This window comes from Podarcis bocagei (genome assembly GCF_964188305.1).
Source record: "Podarcis bocagei genome assembly, chromosome: 9".
Lineage (NCBI taxonomy): Eukaryota > Metazoa > Chordata > Lepidosauria > Squamata > Lacertidae > Podarcis > Podarcis bocagei.
In genome coordinates, this window is record NC_138134.1 from 19,186,911 (window position 1) to 19,207,150 (window position 20,240).

A 20,240-nucleotide genomic window follows, 5' to 3' on the forward strand; every position below is an offset into this window, starting at 1 on the left:
AACAGTTGTTAAACTTGTGAATCCCTAATGCATTTTACAGAAGACTTTCTTGTAGTCTCAGTGCAACTGTGGTGTCATCATCACCCCTGAAGCAGACAGTATAATGGACAAATGACTTCCTCTTACATGACATTATTAATTTTTTTGCCAGAAAGCAATAAGTTTCATTTTTAATAACCCTTTTCTGAAAAAGAAGAATTGCTTGGCACAAGTAGCGGCTGGCTTTTTGAGGAAACGCAATTTATAAATGTAACAAACAGTGTATAACGTCATCTTTTGGGATCTGAGATGCTCACATAATCCATGTCTGCAACATGGGACCCATCTCTCTCTCTCTTACATATATGTCTGCTTTCATATTCCCCTATCTTATTTGTACGCATACCTGATTAGAGCCTGTCCCTAAAACGTCTCGTGTTAATTGCAGCACCTTCTATCAAATATAAGGCTCATGTAGGAAATGCTGGAAAGTCAGCTGCTTGGTTAATGCACAATAAAGAACACAAAATGTAAGTCCATTTCCGTGTTGGAGAATTTAAGTTTAGCTTCACCACTCAAATCAATGTGACATAGAAGAGTTGAACACTGGCTGGATCAACCCAAAGAGATGTGGGTATTTTAGACTGGTGTTACCAGGGAAAGGGGAGAGACAAGGTGAAACTTAGTCCAAAGGCACTAGTCCAAGCTCCTCACTCACAAAAGAGTTTTAATCTCTTTATTAGTGTTTGTAAGAAGGCTAATGGAATATTCTGAATTTGGCTTGCTTATCCACTTCAGTGAGAAAAGCATATACTTGGCTGGAGTTGTGAAGCGAAGAGTTGTGTAATTTCAGTATGTGAAGAGAAGAGTTTCTTATTCAGAGAAGGAGCACCCACATGACATACAAAAAAAGAAAATCTAAAAAATAGATCAATAGGGAAACCTTTAACCTCTTAGTCTTTGTAGTACAGTTATTGCTTTCATTAGGTTCTCAAGGTTAAACTCTGAATACATGCCTTGAAAAATGTATTTTTCAGATGTAAATTCCCCAGTCCAAGAAATCATGAAGACAAGTTCAAGCACTCCCTTTATGCCCAAATTTAGACCAGGCTTCCTAGTTAAAGTTCAGTTTCCCAATTTGGACGTCGGGAGAAATGTGGTTTAAAAAATGAGCAAGTCTGTTCTGAAGCCAGGCAGCAATGAAGAGAAAGCTCATTGCTCATTAGCACTTCAACGAACTCTGCTTGGTTAGAAAGACAACTGGACTGTTGCTTTGTGTTATGTGAATAGTCAGTTACCATGTATTAAATGTTCAGTGGCGAGAAGTACATTTTGGAAAAGTCTACTTTACCTTTGCTTTCCTACCCAGCAGACTCACAGGGCGGCTTACAAATTTCCATCTAAAACAATCTGAGCTAGATATCAGATGCTTAACTAATTTCATTTATTATTGAAAGAAAAGCAGCTATTCAAATCTCAATGAAATGTAGGATTGTGCTGAATTTTATAACCATCTGATTTATGTAATTCGTAACCTAAAGCGTTAAAGTCTTGTGACAGAGAGAAAAGATTCCTTGGCACTCCCCCCCCCAAGTCCTATTTTGGGTATCAAAATTGATGAGATAGTACTTATAGTAGGGCTTTTTCTTAATGTAGTGTGTTCTCATGAATGCAGAGACTATTAAAAAGCAACCTAAGATGTATCCTAGCTACATCTTAACTGTGGCAAATACTCCTATAGGTTTATACCGTATTTTTCGCCCTATAGGACACACTTTTCCCCCTCCAAAAATGAAGGGGAAATGTTTGTGCGTCCTATGGGGCGAATTCAGGCTTTCACTGAAGCCTGCAGAGCGAGAGGGGTCGGTGCGCACCGACCCCTCTCGCTCTCCAGGCTTCAGGAGAGCCCCAGCGCCAGCCCCACAAGGTCGGGGGACAGAGGGCGGCGGAACGCCGCCATCCCGCTGTCTCCCGAAGTGGTTTGGAGGCTGACGGCGGGGAGACCCCGCCGCCAGCCCCACAAGCTCCGGGGACAGTGGGGAGGCGCAGCGCGTCTCCACGCTGTCCCCGGACCTAATCTGAAGGCGGGCGGCAGGGAGAAGAGCGCTTCTCCCCGCTGCCTGCCCCACAAGCGCCTGGGGGGGAAATAAATTTTTTTTCCTTTATTTCCCTCCCAAAAAACGTGATGCGTCCTATGGGCCGGTGCGTCCTATGGGGCGAAAAATACGGTAATTTAACTGTATACTGGTTCAATTCATTCCAAGAAGGAAACGTACAAACCAGTGGCTTATCCTCAGTCCTTTAACTGGTTTGTTGTTGTTTTTTGCAAGAACATCAAGGTTTAGTGTCTGTGCTACTTCAAGAAATGACTTCACACATGAAAGTAGTTTTTTGTTGTGTTCTTTGGGATCTTACTATACTGCATCCAGGGACACGGGTGGCGCTTTGGTCTAAACCACTGAGCCTCTTGGGCTTGCCAAACGTAAGGTCGCCAGTTCGAATCCATGTGACGGGGTGAGCTCCTGCTGCTCTGTCCCAGCTTCTGCCAGCCTAGCAGTTCCAAAGCATACCAACACAAATAGATAAATAGGTACTGCTGCAGCGGGAAGGTAAACGGTGTTTCCGTGTGCTCTGGCTTCTGTCACAGTGTCCCATTGCGCCAGAAGTGGTTTAGTCATGCTGGCCACAGGACCCAGAAAGCTGGCTGTGGAAAAACGCCAGCTCCCTCAGCCTGAAAGCGAAATGAGCGCTGCAACCCCATAGTCGCCTTTGACTGGACTCAACCGTCCAGGGGTCCTTTACCTTTACCTTTATTGCTTCTACATTTGCCCTCCTCTTCCACTTCTTTTAAGGTATAGTTGCCTTGTTCCCTTAACATCTGGGGGGCAGTAACTTCCCACCACCTGAGCTTATTTTGAAGTTATTCATTTGTCCACCTCCAAAGGTAGTTTACAAGAGTGTACAGTGGTGCCTTGCAAGACGAAATTAATGCGTTCCGTGAGTTTTTTCGTCTAGCGAATTTTTCGTCTTGCGAAGCACGGTGTCGGAAAAGTTTTGGAAAAGCTTCAAAAACCACCAAAAACCTCAAAAAGGCTACCACACCGCGTTCTATGAGTTGCTCCTCGAAGTCAAGTCGCAACTTAACGGTGTTAAGAAAAAGGAAACAAACTTGCAAAAAACGCAAGACGTTTTCGTCTTGCGAAGCAAGCCCATAGGGAAATTCGTCTTGCGAAGCAGCTCAAAAACCGCAAAAACCTTTCGTCTAGCGAGTTTTTCGTCTTGCGAGGCATTCGTCTTGCGGGGCACCACTGTATGTCGTATTTACAAAACGCTTGTCACATAAATGTTGGTTATGGTGTGAACGTATCTCGTGATGAGTGTTTTTATTTGTAATTCCTTTACTACTGGGAAAAAATGGTTTGCAAGCTAAATGACAAGAGAAGGATTCTTCGATTATATAGGAAACAGTGTTTAGGCGTGTGTGTTTCGCGATCAGGCTAATGAAGAAAAATAATATATTTTGTTATTTTTCTAGGAGCTGCCGTGCAGTAAGGTTCGAGGAGACCTAGTTACGTTAGAATGTGACACTGTGTGCAAGGAAATGAAACGGAAAGCTTCTGAGGTAATTTTCCTTCTGTGGTTGCAATATATTCTCATTGCTTCAAGAGACTCATGCAGAGTTATTTTCTAAAATTATTGTGCAAGAAATAGAATGCAATTAAATCCGATGTTCCCTGTTCAACAGCTGTTACATGTTAAACTTTGCTTTTTATGTATTGTGGAAAGTTTGTCATCTTGCCTTGCTGTTTATGATAAACTGTTAATACTATGAGCCTCTACACGTGCTGTATTAGAATAATGTTGCTTATGTCTCTTGCTTCCTACCTTTCCCCCCCAGTTTGGAATGTTTCTTGAAGAAGGTACACATTCATTCAGTTGGGGCCCAGGGGGCATGAAATGGGTTGCCCTGCCTTGTTCAGTTTGTTAATTTGAAGTTAGGATAGTGTAATGAATACATCTATTTAAAGTTCCAAAAATCTGATAACTAGTTTAATGCTCATGTGTGCGCACATGCTTCTCTTGATCTCTTACCACTTGATGACTACTTGGCTGGATATGAGAGCAAGTTGCATCAAGAAGAACAAGGCGTTTTGTGGCACTTTAATGAAATTTGTTTTGGCATAAGCGGACTGCAGTCCCCTTCATTAGATACATGGTGTTATCCTGAGTTGGGGAGAGGGATTGCAAACAGCGGGGTCAACTAGAAACAACATGCAGAAAAGGGTAGACAACGAAGGTTTTATAATTAACAGTGGAAATTCACAAAGCAGCTGCTGATAAACACAGACATCCTGTCATCAGTAAGCAAATACACTTAGTGTGCCAAAATATTTTTGTCTGTGTTCAGTCCAGAAGTGATCACATTGAACGACGTGGTGTATTATAATTAAGTTGTTTCATATTGCCATGTCCCTTTTAGTTCCTTGACCCAGGATAACTAGTCAAAGGTCACTTACAGGGTGTCCTGGGAAGTTGACATGTTTCACCACTTTTGAATATTGCCATTTCTGATGCCAATTTTGCATCCTGTTGTTGTTGTTGTTGTTGTTGTTATACCCTGCCCATCTGACTGGGTTGCCCCAGCCACTCCAGGTGGCTTCCAACATACATAAAAACATTAAAAAATACACATTAAAGTAAGGAACTCTGTTAAGGGATGTAAGAATTGGCATCTTCAGGAGGCATTGAGCCGAAAGCCACATGTGCTTACACAGATAAGAGCATGTGCAACACTGATAAAACATAATATGCAAAGAATGTAATAAGATTTCCACCTGACTTTTTGGTAATGCAAAGAGAAAAGAAAGCCATAGATCTGGTGAGGCAACGTATTCTGGATTTAGATTTCCTTGAATTGTTTGCAGACATTAATATACATATAACATATCTCCCCTCTACTCAAGACTGGATGTTGAAAGTTCTCTTCCACGTACGTAACAAAACTTAATTATCCAAAGTGTAAAAGAGTGATTCCCTTAACAGGAATGAATACCTTTCCTTCTGCAGTTAGATCATGATGATTCAGAGGGCAGTTGACTTGGAGGAGCACTGGTATCAAGTGTGGACAGCCAGAGTGCTGAAGTGCAGTTCTGTATAGCTATCCAGGATAGAAATGTATGTACAGTGGTACCTCGGGTTAAGTACTTAATTCGTTCCGGAGGTCTGTTCTTAAGCTGAAACTGTTCTTAACTTGAAGCACCACTTTAGCTAATGGGGCCTCCTGCTGCTGCTGCGCCGCCAGAGCATGATTTCTGTTCTCATCCTGAAGCAAAGTTCTTAACCCAAGGTAATATGGGTTAGCGGAATCTGTAACCTGAAGCGCATGTAACCTAAAGCGTATGTAACCTGAGATACCACTGTATAGTAAAGTGGCTGAGATACAAAAAAAGGACTGGGGAGAATAAGATATATTGGTTTTCCTACTGACAGCCCAGACCCATCATATCATATTTTATTTAGCCAGCTTCCTAGCTGCAGTCCTTTCTATTAAAAAGTAATGGGCCAAATCCCACATGGTTGACTGCCAATGTGATGAATATGGGGATGAAAGAAAGAGGATGGGGGGAAGCTGGAGGCTAAGTCTGAGTTAAAAGTACAGAGTTAAACTACAAATATTTGTAGCATTTCCTTTCCTTTGTGTAATGTACTATTGTTTGTTAGTATTGGTGTAGTGTAGAAGGCTGGGTGTCTTGTTTTTTATCATGTTTTTGAACAATTTATTATGCCCAGTTGATGGCCGTTGGCTAACTAAAAAAAACTGGGCAAAAAGTCACGTGTGTAATTTTGGCTACCTGAGCATGGGTGAGGGAAAAACTGTAAAAATGCAAATTATGCATGAATGGAGGGGAGTCCTAGTACAGGTGTATGATGGGAGACTGTCAGTATTTTGTAGATGGAAAAGAGTTGGAATGTGAAAAAGGAAATGTTTCAGTCTGTCTGCAAGCATAGCATTAGTTTGGTTTGGAAACAGGGCGACAGATATGACAATGATGATAAATTAAAAAATTTTTACCACTCTTCATCTGAACAATATAGGGTGGTTCACAACATAAAAATAAAAAATGAGAACACAAAATGCATAATAAAACAAAACAAAACAAAACAATTATACCCCACTCCCACAAACACCTTGTAAAGGCCATAGAATGTTAATCAGCCCAAGGCATGGTGATAGAGAAACATTTTTGCCTGACGCCTAAAGGTATGTAATGAAGGCGAACTATGAGACAGAAGGAGAATGTGAGGGAAAGTTTTGGAAGTCAATACAGTGGTACCTTGGTTTACGAACTTAATCCATTCCGGAAGTCCGTTCTTAGACCAAGGCGTGCTTTCCCATAGCAGCGGGGGACTCAATTTACAAGTGGAACACACTCAACAGGATGCGAAACATGTTCTTATTCCAAGGTAAAGTTCACAAACCAAAACACCTTCTTCTGGGTTTGCAGCGTTCTTCATCCAAGTTGTTCATAAGCTAAGCTGTTCTTAAACCAAGGTACCACTGTACTATTCATGGCTTTTTATAGCACACAATTGTGCTCTTGTTTCTGCTTGTGTACAGTTTGCTTCTGTTCAGTTAAGTTGGAATTACTGAAACCCAAAGGCGCTTTCAGTTCCTGTGTGAAGTATATGGTACTTGAAATACAATATATAATTGAAACTAAATGAGCTTCCTTGCCAGAGGAAGGGCAGATGTTTTCTCTTTATTTACTACTGTTGATGTTGATCTGCTCAATATATGTGGTTCCTAAGTGGTTTACAAAAGATGTTAAAAACCAAAATATGAGTACTTGCCACAAAATAAAGCAATGGAAAAGTTTCTGCACACTAGCAAAAACAAGAGAGTGTGGTAAATCTCCAGGGAAATCCTGCGTAAAAAGGGGCATGGGAAAGGAAGTACCGTTACCCCCTCCCAAAAACTGCACATGGAAAGGTGTTCCAGAGGCTGGGTTATACCACTGAGATAGCCCACTTCCTTGATGTCATTATATGATATTTCACTGATTGTATCCTGAAGATCTTGATGATTGGCTTGGGATGTATAAGGGGAGGCAACAAGCCTCTAAATATTATTGTGTCTGTGAAGCTGGGCAGGGAATTTTCAGTTGTGTAAAATAACAGGCCCACCATTTAAAATACCGTGTAGTTTAATTTAAGCTATTTAATTTAAAGGTGTCTTCACCGTACTGTATTCAGCTCCTGCTGAAAACAATTCTTGTAAGCCTACCCAGATGCTTAGAAAGTTGAGGTGAATTTTAAATTTATTTATTTATTTGGTATTTTAACATTTTGCATGTTTCAAAATATTGGAATCCCCCCCCCCCCGATTTTATTGTTTTATCTTTTTGTGAACCACTTTGAGGTTTGTTTGTTTTTTAATCAAGCGGTGCATAGATTTTATGGAACAGAAATAGATAAAATACCATAACCACTTATAATACTGTTCATTTTTTAAAAAGACAAAAAACCACACACCTAACTGCTTTACAGTGTCTGTCTCAAAGTAGTTCAGAGCTTGGTGACTTTCTCCTGGCCACTTAATGAGGTTCCTAGTCAGCTGGCCTCTGCTCCTTACAACAGTTCACGACTCAAAATTTCATCAAGCGCACCACAATGAGTTCTTGAAGGAGTAAGAGTCCATAATATAGTGATAACAACGTGTTTCAGAATATTTGGGATCTCAAGTAGCGTGACTGGGGGAAACCTCCACATGCACCTTTTAAGAGCTGTTTGTGGACTACACAATTCAAGTCTAGCTTAACTCAGTATAGGGACATCTCATATATTCACATGAACCCCAGGGAATAGCATATGTTCCAGTTCATATAAATAACAGGTACAAGAGTGGGGGCTTTTTTTAATGGCAGCCCTATCACTTTGGAGTTCCCTTCAGAGATGTGCAGCTGGGCACCCTTTGGATGTGTTCAGCCACATCGTATTTGCCTGTTCCACACTGCCTTTATTTGAATCCAGATGCTGTCCTATATTTGATCCGTGGTGTTCTGTGGGATCGTTTCATAGCGTTGAATCCTAAGTTTTAAATTGCTTTGAAAGGCAGTGTAAGAATAACTAAATAAATGAGCAAAAGTGTAATGCTACTTCCAGCAATTAACAGGGGAGCAAACTTGGGCCCCAGGTTATGGGTTCCCAGTGCGTGTGACCTCATGACGTCATGTTGTGGTGTGACCTCATGTGCACCCCCCTGCTTCAGAACATAACTTCCGCTGGCACTGGAAGTCATGTTCCAAGGTCACGTGCATCGGGGGCCCTTGTTTGGGTGCTAAGCACCCACAACAAAAATTTTCTGGGTGCTCAGGCACCCAGAGCCCCCTATAGTTGGTGCCCCTGGCAATTAGTAAGTTGCAGCTTATTATGTGCTAAGCATTATTATTTTTATCTGCACACAGATTAAAGAGGCCGAGGCCAGAGCTGCCCTTGAAGAGGAAAAACGAAGACAACAGGTACCCACCAACTTAGTCTTCTCTTAAAGTGCGGAAAACTCTAGGACTATAATCCTACATGCCGTTTGGGCTGCTTAAATTTCAGTGAAGGCAACTGAATGCAGAATGATGATCTCACAAAATTCTAGTTACGGTACTATTGTACCATGCGTATAAAGTTTTAGTATGAACTATTTTAAGACACAGTTGAAAAAAGATGACCCCCCCTCCCTTTTTGCCACATTTATTTTTATAACTTTTTGTGCTTTCCTCCTATCCAGGCTGAGCTGGAGGCTTTTGAGAACAGGCTGAAAGGTCGTCGGAAGAACAAGAGAAAAAAGGACGAGGTCGAAGTTGAACTATCTGCATGGCAAAAATATAAGAACATGATTGTGTTGCCAGTATGTGGAGCTGCTGTTGTAATGTTTGCGTGGTTCATAGCCTACAATGACTAAACTATTCCATTTCAAAACACCTCAATATGATTATAGAAAGCTAACTGCTAAGATGCTGTGATATAAATTAGGATTTAATGTTCAGTTGTACAGGTAGCGACTGATTCGCATGTCAGTGGGGCCCACGTAAGGCCGCCCCACCCTGTTGAACCCTTTTTGTGATGTTTTTGGGTCAGTTCGGGATTGGCACAATACAGTTGTGCACGTATCGGACGCACCTGATATGGTTGCTGCCTGTAGTTTGTTATAATTTTCCTGTTCATTTAGAGAAAGCTAGAACCAACCCCAGATCCTATACCTTGCTCCCAAATCAATTTAAAATATTGAGGTGACTCGACTGAAAGTTCTACAGTATAGTTGGTTGAACTATGCTGAGCAATTGTGCCAGATTATATTTTTAAAGTCTAATTTGAGAACCACCGAGTACCATTCCTGTCAATATCCAATTGTTTTGTTCCACGTGTGCACCAGATGAGCACTTGGTTTGTGTAGTCATTTTTAACCTCTTGGCAGGTGAAAGCAAGAAATGGATGGTTTGAGACTGTCACAGATGACCATGCCTAATCTCTGTTGGAGGATGCTTGAAACTCTGATCCCGTAAGATGTAGTTCCTATAGCACACATGCACACTACAGCACAGTCTTGCATGAAAAAGCACCCTTGTTTGGTTCAGATCATATGCAAGGACTGGGTTGTGAATCATGCTGTTATCTGAATAGAAGACAATGTTTTAATGTTTTCATCTTAGCTATATTAATGTGGGTCTTCAGAATAAACCATAAAGCCGTTCTTGATGCTGAGCAGTTCTAGTCATACTTTGTCAAACGTATCTTTTAAAATACAATACGGGTGTTCTGTACCTCCAAGATACATTTTTTGTTGAATAACATATTTCTAAAGGGAAGTTGTCAGATTTTTCTCCGGGACCTCTTGCAAACCTGGTCATACGCAAGTTGTCGATTTTATTTACCTTTTATTTCAAGTTCTGTTTTTTGCTAGTAAAAAGAAAATAGTAATTAAGGATATTGCTCTCCCTCTGAAATGTAGCTTTCTCAAAGAAAATTTACATTAAATAAATTCGTAGCTGTGTTTGCTGTGTGTAAAGTGGCATTCACAATTTAGAAAACAGTGTATGTACATGTGGCAAGTTCATTATTAGTTCAGGTGTGCAGATACATAGAAAAATATGAAATGTTGTCTTAAGCAGATGCTCTCAGAGCTGGAATTTAAATATCAAATCAAGTAGCAAATGTCCTAGCTAACCTGTTCACTGTTTCTGTTTACAAATTGACACCCTTGCTTTCACCCCTTCAAAAGTCAACAATAAACTTTACTCCTGAACTACTTTTGTATTTAATTATATAGTGACTATTGTCGCATCAAATGAGGGAGTGCAAGTTCTTCTGACTTGCTTGCTAGTGTTTAAAATGCTAAGTAAATATTACTGATTATTAATTTCCTGTCTAAATTTGGTCTTTGTAAGAATTACCTAAATCCAAGCCCCGAATCTTGGGCAAACATCCCAGGTGAAGTCTGGTAGGAATGCCTTTTGGAGACCTTCAAATAATCTGAAATTGATATTTTCACATATTTCCAGCAGTGGGTCTTATCTACTTATGATGATTACACATAAGATAAATATATCTACTGTTCAGGGATATTTTGATCAGATGTATGCTGGCAGATTCTAAAATGTTCTTTGGAAAGGAAAAACCACAAAATATTGTAACTTTGGACTTGTTATATTTACTAAAGAGTACAGTTATTTTTGGTTTTCCATTGATTTAAGAAAGTAACTTGAAGAAATCCATCCTGCAATTGTACATTTTAAGAATTCTAACTTGGTCAGTAGCTCACTTCCTAGCCACATGAATAATTGATACTAATATCACCTTAGGTTGTCAGATTTCACTTTTAGGATATGTTAGCATGAGCCATTTATTTTTGTACTGTTATAACAAAAAAGAGAAAATCCGTCTGTCAATGTAGATAAATAGTGTGAAAACTGATACCTGTTTGAGACTTACTATGTATTATGTGTGTTAGTAAATCAGCATTCTCTTGGTTTGAATGTTGATGAGATTTGTTAGCTTCTCAACACAAATAACTGGAAAGCTAAAAGGTTTTCGCTACTTCAGCACTTGTATTAAAACATTTGTCTTTGTTTATGTGTAAATGTACCTTCATTTGAAAGAGAGTTGCTCCTTTAATGTTTTGGATGTTCAGCTGAGTGGAAGATGAGAAAAGCAGGCACAATTTCAGTGTGGGGTAAGGCCTTCAGAATCACTTGCCATTTCTTGATATGAATGAGAGGGGAGCATAGCTCAATTAGCAGTTATATACTTTGCACGCAGAACATACCAGATTTGGTCTCTGGCATCACCAGTTGGAAAGACCCCAGTTTGCACAGGATATGAAAGACCACTTCCTGAGATTCTGGAGTGGCAGATTTCGATGTTATGGCTGCCGCCAGGTCTTCCGCACCATGAAATAACATATTTTTGTACTGGGCATTCAGTTCAATATAGCATCTAGAAAATCTCAGCTTTTGATAACGTTTCTAAGCTACAGTATATAAAGTTCAGAGTTGAATGTGTGTGGTGCTGGTGAAATCATAGGAATTGTAGAGTTGGAAGGGACTACGAGGGCCACCTAGTCCAACCCGCAGCAATCCAGGAATCCTTTGCCCTGCGTGGGGCTGGAGTCCACAACCCTGAGATTAAGAGTCTCATGCTCTACTGAATGAGCTATGCTATCTTGGGGCAGTGGTGGTGAGCTGACTGGATAGTGCTCATTTAGATGGGGTTTTCTTTTACAGCAGTAGCTCTTTTGCTTCTCAAAGCTAGCAGAATAAATTATATGAAAAGAAGTCAATATAAATGTGTTCATGTGTTTATAATTTTACACATCTCAGAATTCCATTTTTCTAAATTTAGGAATCTCCTGTGTTAGAGCTGGATAAGCAGAAGCTAAGAGGAAATCAGTAGTCTTGCAGGTATCGTATTGTGTGTTTGCCAGTTGTATGTTTTACATACCCAAATAACAATAAAAGATAGGCCTGTGACGAGTTTTCAAGAAAGTGGGGGAGAGGGGTAGTAATTCACAACACAGTAAGCATGGCCAATAGTCTAAACTGGAAAGAGAGCTCAGTCCAAATATTCCACATTAGTCCTAAATCCAGCTTGGCTACCCCTATACTTACTTGTGACATCACTTTTTATTCAAAAACACTTAGAACTAAAGGTTGAATCATTTAGGCTTATCTAGATTATTCAGCTTTTCATTCAGTAAACATGCAAATTTGCAGATTTTCCAGATGACTTTGCCTGTATTCACACTTTATTTCTTTATTGGAATTATTAGTCACTTTTGTTTACATAATGTAAAGAGTGACTTGCAATATAATACAGAAATTTTAATTAATATAAAGCTAAAACAAAGTAAAAGCTAAACACACACACGTATATAAGAACCCATTGAGAGAGGCTGTAGTGCTGTAAGCATGGAGCCACCATTGAAAAAGTTGTATTCCTGTGTTGCCACTTCTGGATAGAGTTTGAAGAGGGCACACAGAATGCAGGATCGGGTTTGGTTTATGTGGGGACAGGTGGTCCTTGAAGTATCAGGGCCCTGAGCCGCCTAACACTTTATAAATCAAAACCAGCCCTTTGAATTGAGCCCGGAAACTAATTGGTAGGCAATACAGTCTTGCCAGAATTGGTTTTCTATGCTTAGACCATCTTGCAATGTCTTCAGTCTGTCAAATGCTGCACCACCTGCAGTTTCTGAATCATCATCAAAGTTGGCCCAATGTACAACACATGACAACAGAGGTTGGGCTGCCCCTGTCCAGATGAGAGTGTAGATTAGATAAAGGGTAAAGGGACCCCTGACCGTTAGGTCCAGTCGCGGACTACTCTGGGGTTGCGGCACTCATCTTGCTTTACTGGCCGAGGGAGCCAGCGTACAGCTTCCGGGTCACGTGGCCAGCATGACTAAGCCGCTTCTGGCGAACCAGAGCAGCACACGGAAACGCCGTTTACCTTCCTGCCAGAGCGGTACCTATTTATCTACTTGCACTTTGACGTGCTTTCAAACTGCTAGGTTGGCAGGAGCAGGAACTGAGCAACGGGAGCTCACCCCGCCGCGGGGATTCGAACCGCCGACCTTCCGATCGGCAAGCCCTAGGCTCTGTGGTTTAGACCACAGTGCCACCCAATGTCCACCAGCAGGGCTTTTGCATCACGGAAGCCACTTGAGCCTCAGATGACAGTAATGGATCCAGCAGTACACCCAAACTGCACACTTGCTACTAGAGAGGAAGTATAACCCCATTCAGAGCAGGGCACTTCCTACACATCCAGTCTAGGGATCCACCCACTTGCAGTGCCTCAGTCCTGTCTGGATTGAGCTTCAGTTTATTGGCTCTCATAAAGTCCACTATTGAGGAAAGACATTGTTTCAGCATTTCCACTGATGGCCACACCTGTAGATGTAAAGGAGAAGGAACAGCTGTGTGTCGTCAGCGTATTGCTGATAACATACTGGAAATCTCCAGCTGACACCACTTAGCAGTTTCATGTAGATGTTGCATATTAGTTATATATGCTTCAGCTTTTTAACTTGACTCTCTTGTCCCAGCCAGAAGTTCAGGTCTCCTCTTCAGCTAATGAACCTCTTGCAATAGTAAGTATTTGAAATGTGATTATGCCAACTGTCTTCTTCACCTGTTGTTTACTGATGTATCATTCTCTCCCAATTATGAATTTGGTGGTCAAGTATCTACTGGTTTAGGAACAGAACAGGGCCACCCAAAAACAAAGTAGTAGTTTGTACTTTGTTGGAGTGTGCTAGATATGCAAAAGTATATGACTTTGCAAACTAACAGAAAAACTCAAAAGGAGGCTGATAAGAAGCTGTGAGCTTCTGGGGTATCTGGCAGGAGTGAGGAACCCAGTGGCTGGAAGTTGTAGTTCGGCAATGTCAGAAGGCTAAAGGCTCCCCACACTTTAGAATCATAGAATTGTAGAGTTGGAAGGGACCCAAGGGCTAACCCTCTGCAATGTGGGAATCTCAGCTAAAGCGTCCATGGTGTCGTCTGCGAATTTGATGAACATTCCTTCAATTCCTTCGTCCAAATCGTTCTATAAAGATGTTGAACAACAACAACAGGCCCAGGACAGAACCCTGTGGCACCCCAATTATCTCTTTTTTCCAGGATGAGGAGGAACAGGATCAGTCAGAGGGAGCAACATATTGCAACATATATTTGGCAGGCCCCACCATATTTCTGTGCTGTCTCATCAAAATAGGCTTGAGGCAGCTTTAAGAAAAATAGTCAAAACAACATCTTGGTATAATATATTGCCATGGCAGTACTTGCCTCATTTACAAACATGCATTATAAAAGGCTCGGTTGTACAGTGGTACCTCTACTTACGAACTTAATTTGTTCCGGAGGTCCGTTCTTAACCTGAAACTGTTCTTAACTAGAAGCGTGCTTTCGCTAATGGGGGCTCTTGCTGCCGCTGCGCTGCTGGCACACAATTTCTGTTCTCATCCTGGGGCAAAGTTCTCAACTCGGGGTAACTCTTCCAGGTTAGCGGAGTTTGTAACCTGAAGCATTTGTAACCTGAGGCGTTTGTAACTCAAGGTACCACTGTATTTTGGAATGGCAAATCATTGTAGTTTTGCCAGACAGTTGAAAGCTGGAGTACAGAACAATGAGAAAATTGTGAGGGTGGCACCAATAACCCCAGGTACAAAAGAGGCAGCATAGTCCAAGTAGAGGAGGAATGCTTAATCGAAGGCCTACGGGGTATTAGTGCTGATGGACCTGGTTATTTGTTTCGACTGTGAATTATCTGCCTTTTGATAGAATCCTAGAATACTGAATTATGGCATATTGTTTTGTAGTGGTTTTATATTGAGCTGTTGTGCCCCATCCTAAGGTCGCTTGTTGATGAAGAGTGGGCTAAAAATATTTTAAATAAATGTGACTATCTTACTCTAAAATGGGGCTGGAGAATCTAGAGGTACAGTTAAATAGAAATACTTTCCATTGGCAGAATTAAGTTGAAATTATAATGGTTCTGTTAGAATTCCATGCCGCTTGTTTAAAAAAGAGAAAGACCTAAAACACAATCTTTAATTTTGCTTTTTTTTTTCTTCCTGAAGAAGTAGTGGTGGACTTTAAATGTACAGTATTTGGATTTGTATGCAGTAAACATTGAAGGTTTTAGCCTCTTTTAGAGAGTAATATCTCTATGAAGGGAATTCCAGATAGTTTGCACCCACAAGGGAGGAGTGTATCATAAGACAACCTGGGAAAGGCTTTTCCAGCTGTTCTTAATAGAAGGGGGTAGTTCTTATGGGGGACATGTTTAAATATAGGGGGCTTGAGATGTAAAGGTGAAAAACAACACCTTGAATGGCCTGCCAATGCCAACATAGTGAAGTGATGACTGGGTGGTTGTTTTTTTAAAACTTCCCATTTATGGAGAGTTGAGCTTGGCAATGTCACACAGCTACACAAATTCCAAGCACTTTGTGGTTTTAATTGGTGACTTCAGTACTAGAAAATTCTACTCCCCTCCCCAGTATGCTTTAAAGTTATATTGGTTAACGTTCCAATAAAAACAAAAAAGGTGATTACAACATAATTTATTAATACACATTGTTTGTTATTGGTTATCTGGAGCCAGAAATACAATTGCATTCTACCTGTAAAGTAGCTGTGTTGGTTCGGTTCCAATTCGATGAGCCCTGGAAATTGAATATCTTTTAAATGTGGGTGCTTCTGAAAAATAATGGTATATTATTTTTTTCTGGAAAAAAGGTATATTAATAAGTCATCCTGTGTTTTACAGCTGGTGTTGCAGTAGAGCTCAAAGGTCAGAACAGTGTATTATCCCACTACACCCGTAGGAGGCATTATTTACTTGAGAGCATGGGAATGTCCTGGCTTTGGGGGCATGCAAGGAAGTTATCACTGTAATGCCAGAAGTGATGTGCAGTATGAGTACTGAGTCAGTAACACTACTACAGTATCTACTGTGACCACAGCATTTTTCCTGTACTTTCTGTTGTCTCCTTCCCCTATGACTCATTCATTGTAGGTAAGCAGAGCATGTAGACAGTGACTACAGTGGTACCTCGGGTTACATATGCTTCAGGTTACAGACTCTGCTAACCCAGAAATAGTACCTCGGGTTAAGAACTTTGCTTCAGGATGAGAACAGAAATCGTGCTCCGGCGGTGCGGCGGCAGCAGGAGGCCCCATTAGCTAAAGTGGTGCTTCAGGTTAAGAAAAGTTTCAGGTTAAGAACGGACCTCCAGAATGAATTAAGTACTTAACCCAAGGTACCACTGTATAGGATGTTCATTTGACTCCTCCAAGGTAGACTGTGCAGCACCTATATTGACTGATGTGTATGTGTCTTGATTTGTTTGGGCTAGCTGCTGTCTTGGTGTTGGGTCATATCCATAGCTAACTACATTTCAAGTGTTATAATTCCAAAGAGCATACTCATAATCTAAAAACAGTTGTTTTAGAAACCAAATCTTCTTTTTTTCATGGTTTGAAGGCCATGTTTGAATCCTTTACAGGCTGCATGTGCCCTGCAGACTAGCTGTTTCCCAACCCTGAGAACCAATATGGTGGTTGTGAACTCTCAAGCCCTTGCTTTCTGCAGCCATGTAATTTACTGTATGCCAAATTATCTAAGGATTACATGCTGGTTAGGATTATAAAATGGTCAACACTGTTCCATATGGGGTTTATAGAAGAGCAAATTGAACAAGATGGATAATCCAGAAGTCATCTCAGATTACTAAAGTGCTTCCTCCTGTTAAGTGTTATCCTGTACAATTGCAGTTCTTGACATTTTTGTCAACAGTTCTGACAGGGAAGAAAAACGATGCAGAGAATAAAGTTAGAAACTATGTTAATAAATGACATTTTTTCCCCATGAGCATTTTCAAAGTCAATATTTATCCTTCTCTTAAGGAGTCTCCAAAGGACACAAAGAATCGTTCAAGATTAATGTGGCTGATTTTCCCTGTGGAACTATATAGTAAAATGGGACAGATCCTTATTCTCCATGTCATATTGAAGCCTACCACTGTACCTTTTAAAATTTGGGGGTAGGAGCTGGGTCACTACAGTAAGATACCCCATTCATGAGTGTATGTTCTCTAGGAGGCATGAAGAAACAAGCATGCCACTTCAGATTTTAATATGATAGCACAGTTACAATCAGGGGTACCAACTTAAATAAAACAGGGGGGCAAGTAAGCCCTGCCCTGCATAATTGGATCACATGACACAGTGCATGGACACAATTTGAATGGCAATGCCCTTCAACTTTGAGAGCCCCCGCCCCCTCAAATGTTTTATTGGCAGGCGGGGGGCAAATACCCTTTGGCTCCTAGGAGTTGGCTCCTATGGTTACAATGTTCAAATTTTCACTCTTAGATATATTCAAGATTACATTGCAATACTGGCAACCCACAATTTACACGGGTTACGTTCCAAGGCATCTCGTGCTTAAGTGAAATCACGTAAATTTGAAACTCCACTGAAAAAGCCTGCAAACACTCCATTCAGCCTCTTTTTGTGATGTTTCTGGGTCACTTCCAGGTTCAGTGTGATGCGCACGTGCACAGTTGCGCACATAATTAGACATGCCTAAAATGGTTGCTGCCTGTACTGCAATGTAACTTTAAAAGCATTTGAAATATTTATTAGTGTCGTTTCCTGATGCCATGAATGGGTTGGTATTATCTCGTCCTGTGACGGAGGCAGGAGAGCAAAGAACTCTGGGAGGCAGGTGTGGTCACTCCTCAGTTTTTTCTTTCATACAACCATAATAATGCAAGGTTGAAACAGTTGTCCTATGTGCCTTTGGCCTGTATACCTTCTGTATTATTGTCACTCTGTGTAGCTAGTTCATAGTGATGCTTCTGAGAAGTCATCTCATTTGCAGGAGGGTGCAAGTCATGAGAGATTTGGACCTATACTTCTGCCTGCCTATCCAGCATTTCATTGGTAAAGGTAAAGGGACTGCTGACAATTAGGTCCAGTCGTGGCTGACTCTGGGGTTGCAGCGTTCATCTCGCTTTATTGGCCGAGGGAGCTGGCATACAGCTTCTGGGTCATGTGGCCAGCATGACTAAGTCGCTTCTGGTGAACCAGAGCAGCGCACGGAAACGCCGTTTACCTTCCCGCCAGAGCGGTACCTATTTATCTACTTGCACTTTGACGTGCTTTCAAACTGTAGGTTGGCAGGAGCAGGGACCGAGCAACGGGAGCTCACCCCATCGCGGATTTCATTGGTACTTGCTGCCTAATTCGGTAGACAAAAGGCAAAACATTCCCAAAGCATAGGGAGCTACATAAGGTCTTTCACATATGCACAAATAACCCAAGCACTAAGATCTTCCACTGGGACACAGTGCTGCCACCATTGTCATAGGCTAAGAAGGCAGCAACGGACAAGTCTTGCTCATCTGTGGCACTGTGGTTGCATAACTTTATCCTGAATGAGACTCACCTAGTGCCCACTGCATTATATTTTAAGACACTGGAATTTATGCTTCAGTCACCGTTTCAGTTTGTACTGTTTATTATTTATTTGTTACTTTTAAGTGGTCTATTTTTTTGTTTTGTTTTGAAGAGCGCCAATGACTGTGGCCTAAATATTATGAAGAGTGGCATACAAATGTTGTTGTTTAGTCGTGTCTGACTCTTCGTGACCCCATGGACCAGAGCACGCCAGGCACTCCTGTCTTCCACTGCCTCCCGCAGTTTAGTCAGACTCATGTTTGTAGCTTCAAAGACACTATCCAACCATCTTGTCCTCTGTCATCCCCTTCTCCTTGTGCCCTCCATCTTTCCCAACATCAGGGGCATACAAATACCTTAAACCAAATGCATACTCATGCTAAACTTTGGATTTAATTTGTGGTACGTCTGTCAAAGAAGTTGTCAATCACTGTTTTAATCCTATTTGAACTGAGTGTGCAATATGTGCAGGCACTAACTCCTAAGCATCCTAGACCTATTCCATATATCAACCTCAATAGCAAAGAATTTACTGTGGGGAAGAAAGCTGTGTGGTCCGAAATGTTGTGCTCCCCGGCTCTTACAAAAGTGTCAGTAAGCAAGACAAGGTGTGGCTTTTATGCGATTGTTAGGAACCTACTGAGAACTTTAAAAGCGACTATCAAAAACCATGAACAGTCCTCACTTTGTAGTTAATCTCCTTATGGTCCGTGAGATCTATCCACTACCTGCGTTCAGAGTATTTTCTCTGCTGCAGCTAAAATCGGAGGCAGCGGCATTCCACCACGGGAGCTGGCTTTTAGAAAGAAAGAAAACTTTTGTTGAAAGAGATTTATATAAGCCTCGCCACGTCCAACTCGTACTAAGTACAACTTAATACTGTTTCATAAGGAGAAGGGGGTGCTGCTGGGCAGGAGGGTATTGAGGAAAGAGTCGTCTCTTTCCGCAGGGTCGCCGGTGGACGAAGGAACAGCCAGCCCTCGACAGGCTAGCCGGAGCGAAACTCCTGCTTTCCTGGCGCCGGTGCTTCGAGGTTCAACTTGACGACTGAAGACGCCCAAGGCTCGCAGCAGGTACGCGGCAAAGGTGCGAGGGACAGAGGCAGCGAGAGCCACGTCGCTTTTAAGGCTGATCTGTGACAGCCTCCTGCTCTCCTTTCGCTGGGTCCCTTTTGGGGTGCGGGTAGGTGCGCGCCCTGAAGACGGGGTGGCTTCCAGCTCTCCATCTCCGCGCGCCCTTTCTCATCCTTTGCGCCTTTGGCACAGGTTCCCCGGGCTCGCCTCTTCCTCCGAAGCTGACTGCCTTGCCGAAAGAGAAAGGGCGGGCGGGGGGGGGGCGATGGGTGGCTTTCTCCTGGAGTTGATTCCGATCATCGTGGGGAGGGGTTGGGTGTGGATTGCTGAACGGACAAAATGCCGAGCCACCCCCACTCGGAAGGAGCCTGCCTGCCTGCCTGCCTGCCTGCCTGCCTACCTACCTACCGTGGGGGCACTCCGCAGCCGTGACGGTGCGCTTTGCAGCCAAGGCGCCCAGAGGAGACCCGTAGCCAGGGAAGGTGGCGAAGGAGCCGGAGCATGTTGGCGCTGCAGCCGCTCCCTCCGGAAGAAGAGCGCTACCGGCAAGTCCTTGCCAATCAGCGGGTAAGACGAACGCTTTGGCCACTTGGCGCAGCCCGAGCCTAACGCTGTAGACGGAGACAGGCAGCCGGGGAAGGAAAACCCTCCTAGAAAAATGCTAGGATCG

General features: G+C 42.1%; 2 protein-coding genes and 1 long non-coding RNA gene across 8 annotated transcripts in view; 2 read left to right on the top strand and 1 right to left on the bottom strand.

The window, feature by feature from the left end:
• Positions 1 to 11,096, top strand: part of NFXL1 (nuclear transcription factor, X-box binding like 1) — a 76,817-nt gene extending 65,721 nt beyond the window's left edge. For all 5 annotated transcript variants that reach the window (XM_081208773.1, XM_081208774.1, XM_081208775.1 and 2 more), the window contains 3 exons: positions 3,515 to 3,601; positions 8,445 to 8,498; positions 8,759 to 11,096. In XM_081208773.1, coding sequence (XP_081064899.1) covers positions 3,515 to 3,601; positions 8,445 to 8,498; positions 8,759 to 8,932 — 315 coding nt within the window. In that variant the 3' untranslated portion in view covers positions 8,933 to 11,096. The remainder of the gene's footprint in view (positions 1 to 3,514; positions 3,602 to 8,444; positions 8,499 to 8,758) is intronic.
• Positions 11,097 to 12,432: 1,336 nt separating this feature from the next.
• Positions 12,433 to 19,289, bottom strand: LOC308595234. Its single transcript, XR_014011947.1, has 3 exons — positions 19,138 to 19,289; positions 15,656 to 15,731; positions 12,433 to 13,418 (listed from the first exon to the last, which is right to left on the bottom strand). It is a non-coding gene; the product is annotated as an uncharacterized lncRNA (long non-coding RNA).
• A 110-nt stretch (positions 19,290 to 19,399) lies between these two features.
• CORIN (corin, serine peptidase) overlaps positions 19,400 to 20,240 on the top strand; it is a 118,467-nt gene continuing 117,626 nt past the window's right edge. Inside the window, exon 1 of one of the 2 annotated variants that reach the window (XM_081208743.1) lies at positions 19,400 to 19,570. Coding sequence is in view for 1 of the 2 variants with exons in the window: in XM_081208742.1 (XP_081064868.1) it covers positions 20,072 to 20,137 (66 nt within the window). In the remaining variant the exon portion in view is untranslated. Of the gene's footprint in view, positions 19,571 to 19,920; positions 20,138 to 20,240 lie in introns of those variants that run through there. The other variant, XM_081208742.1, reaches the window with a different exon arrangement.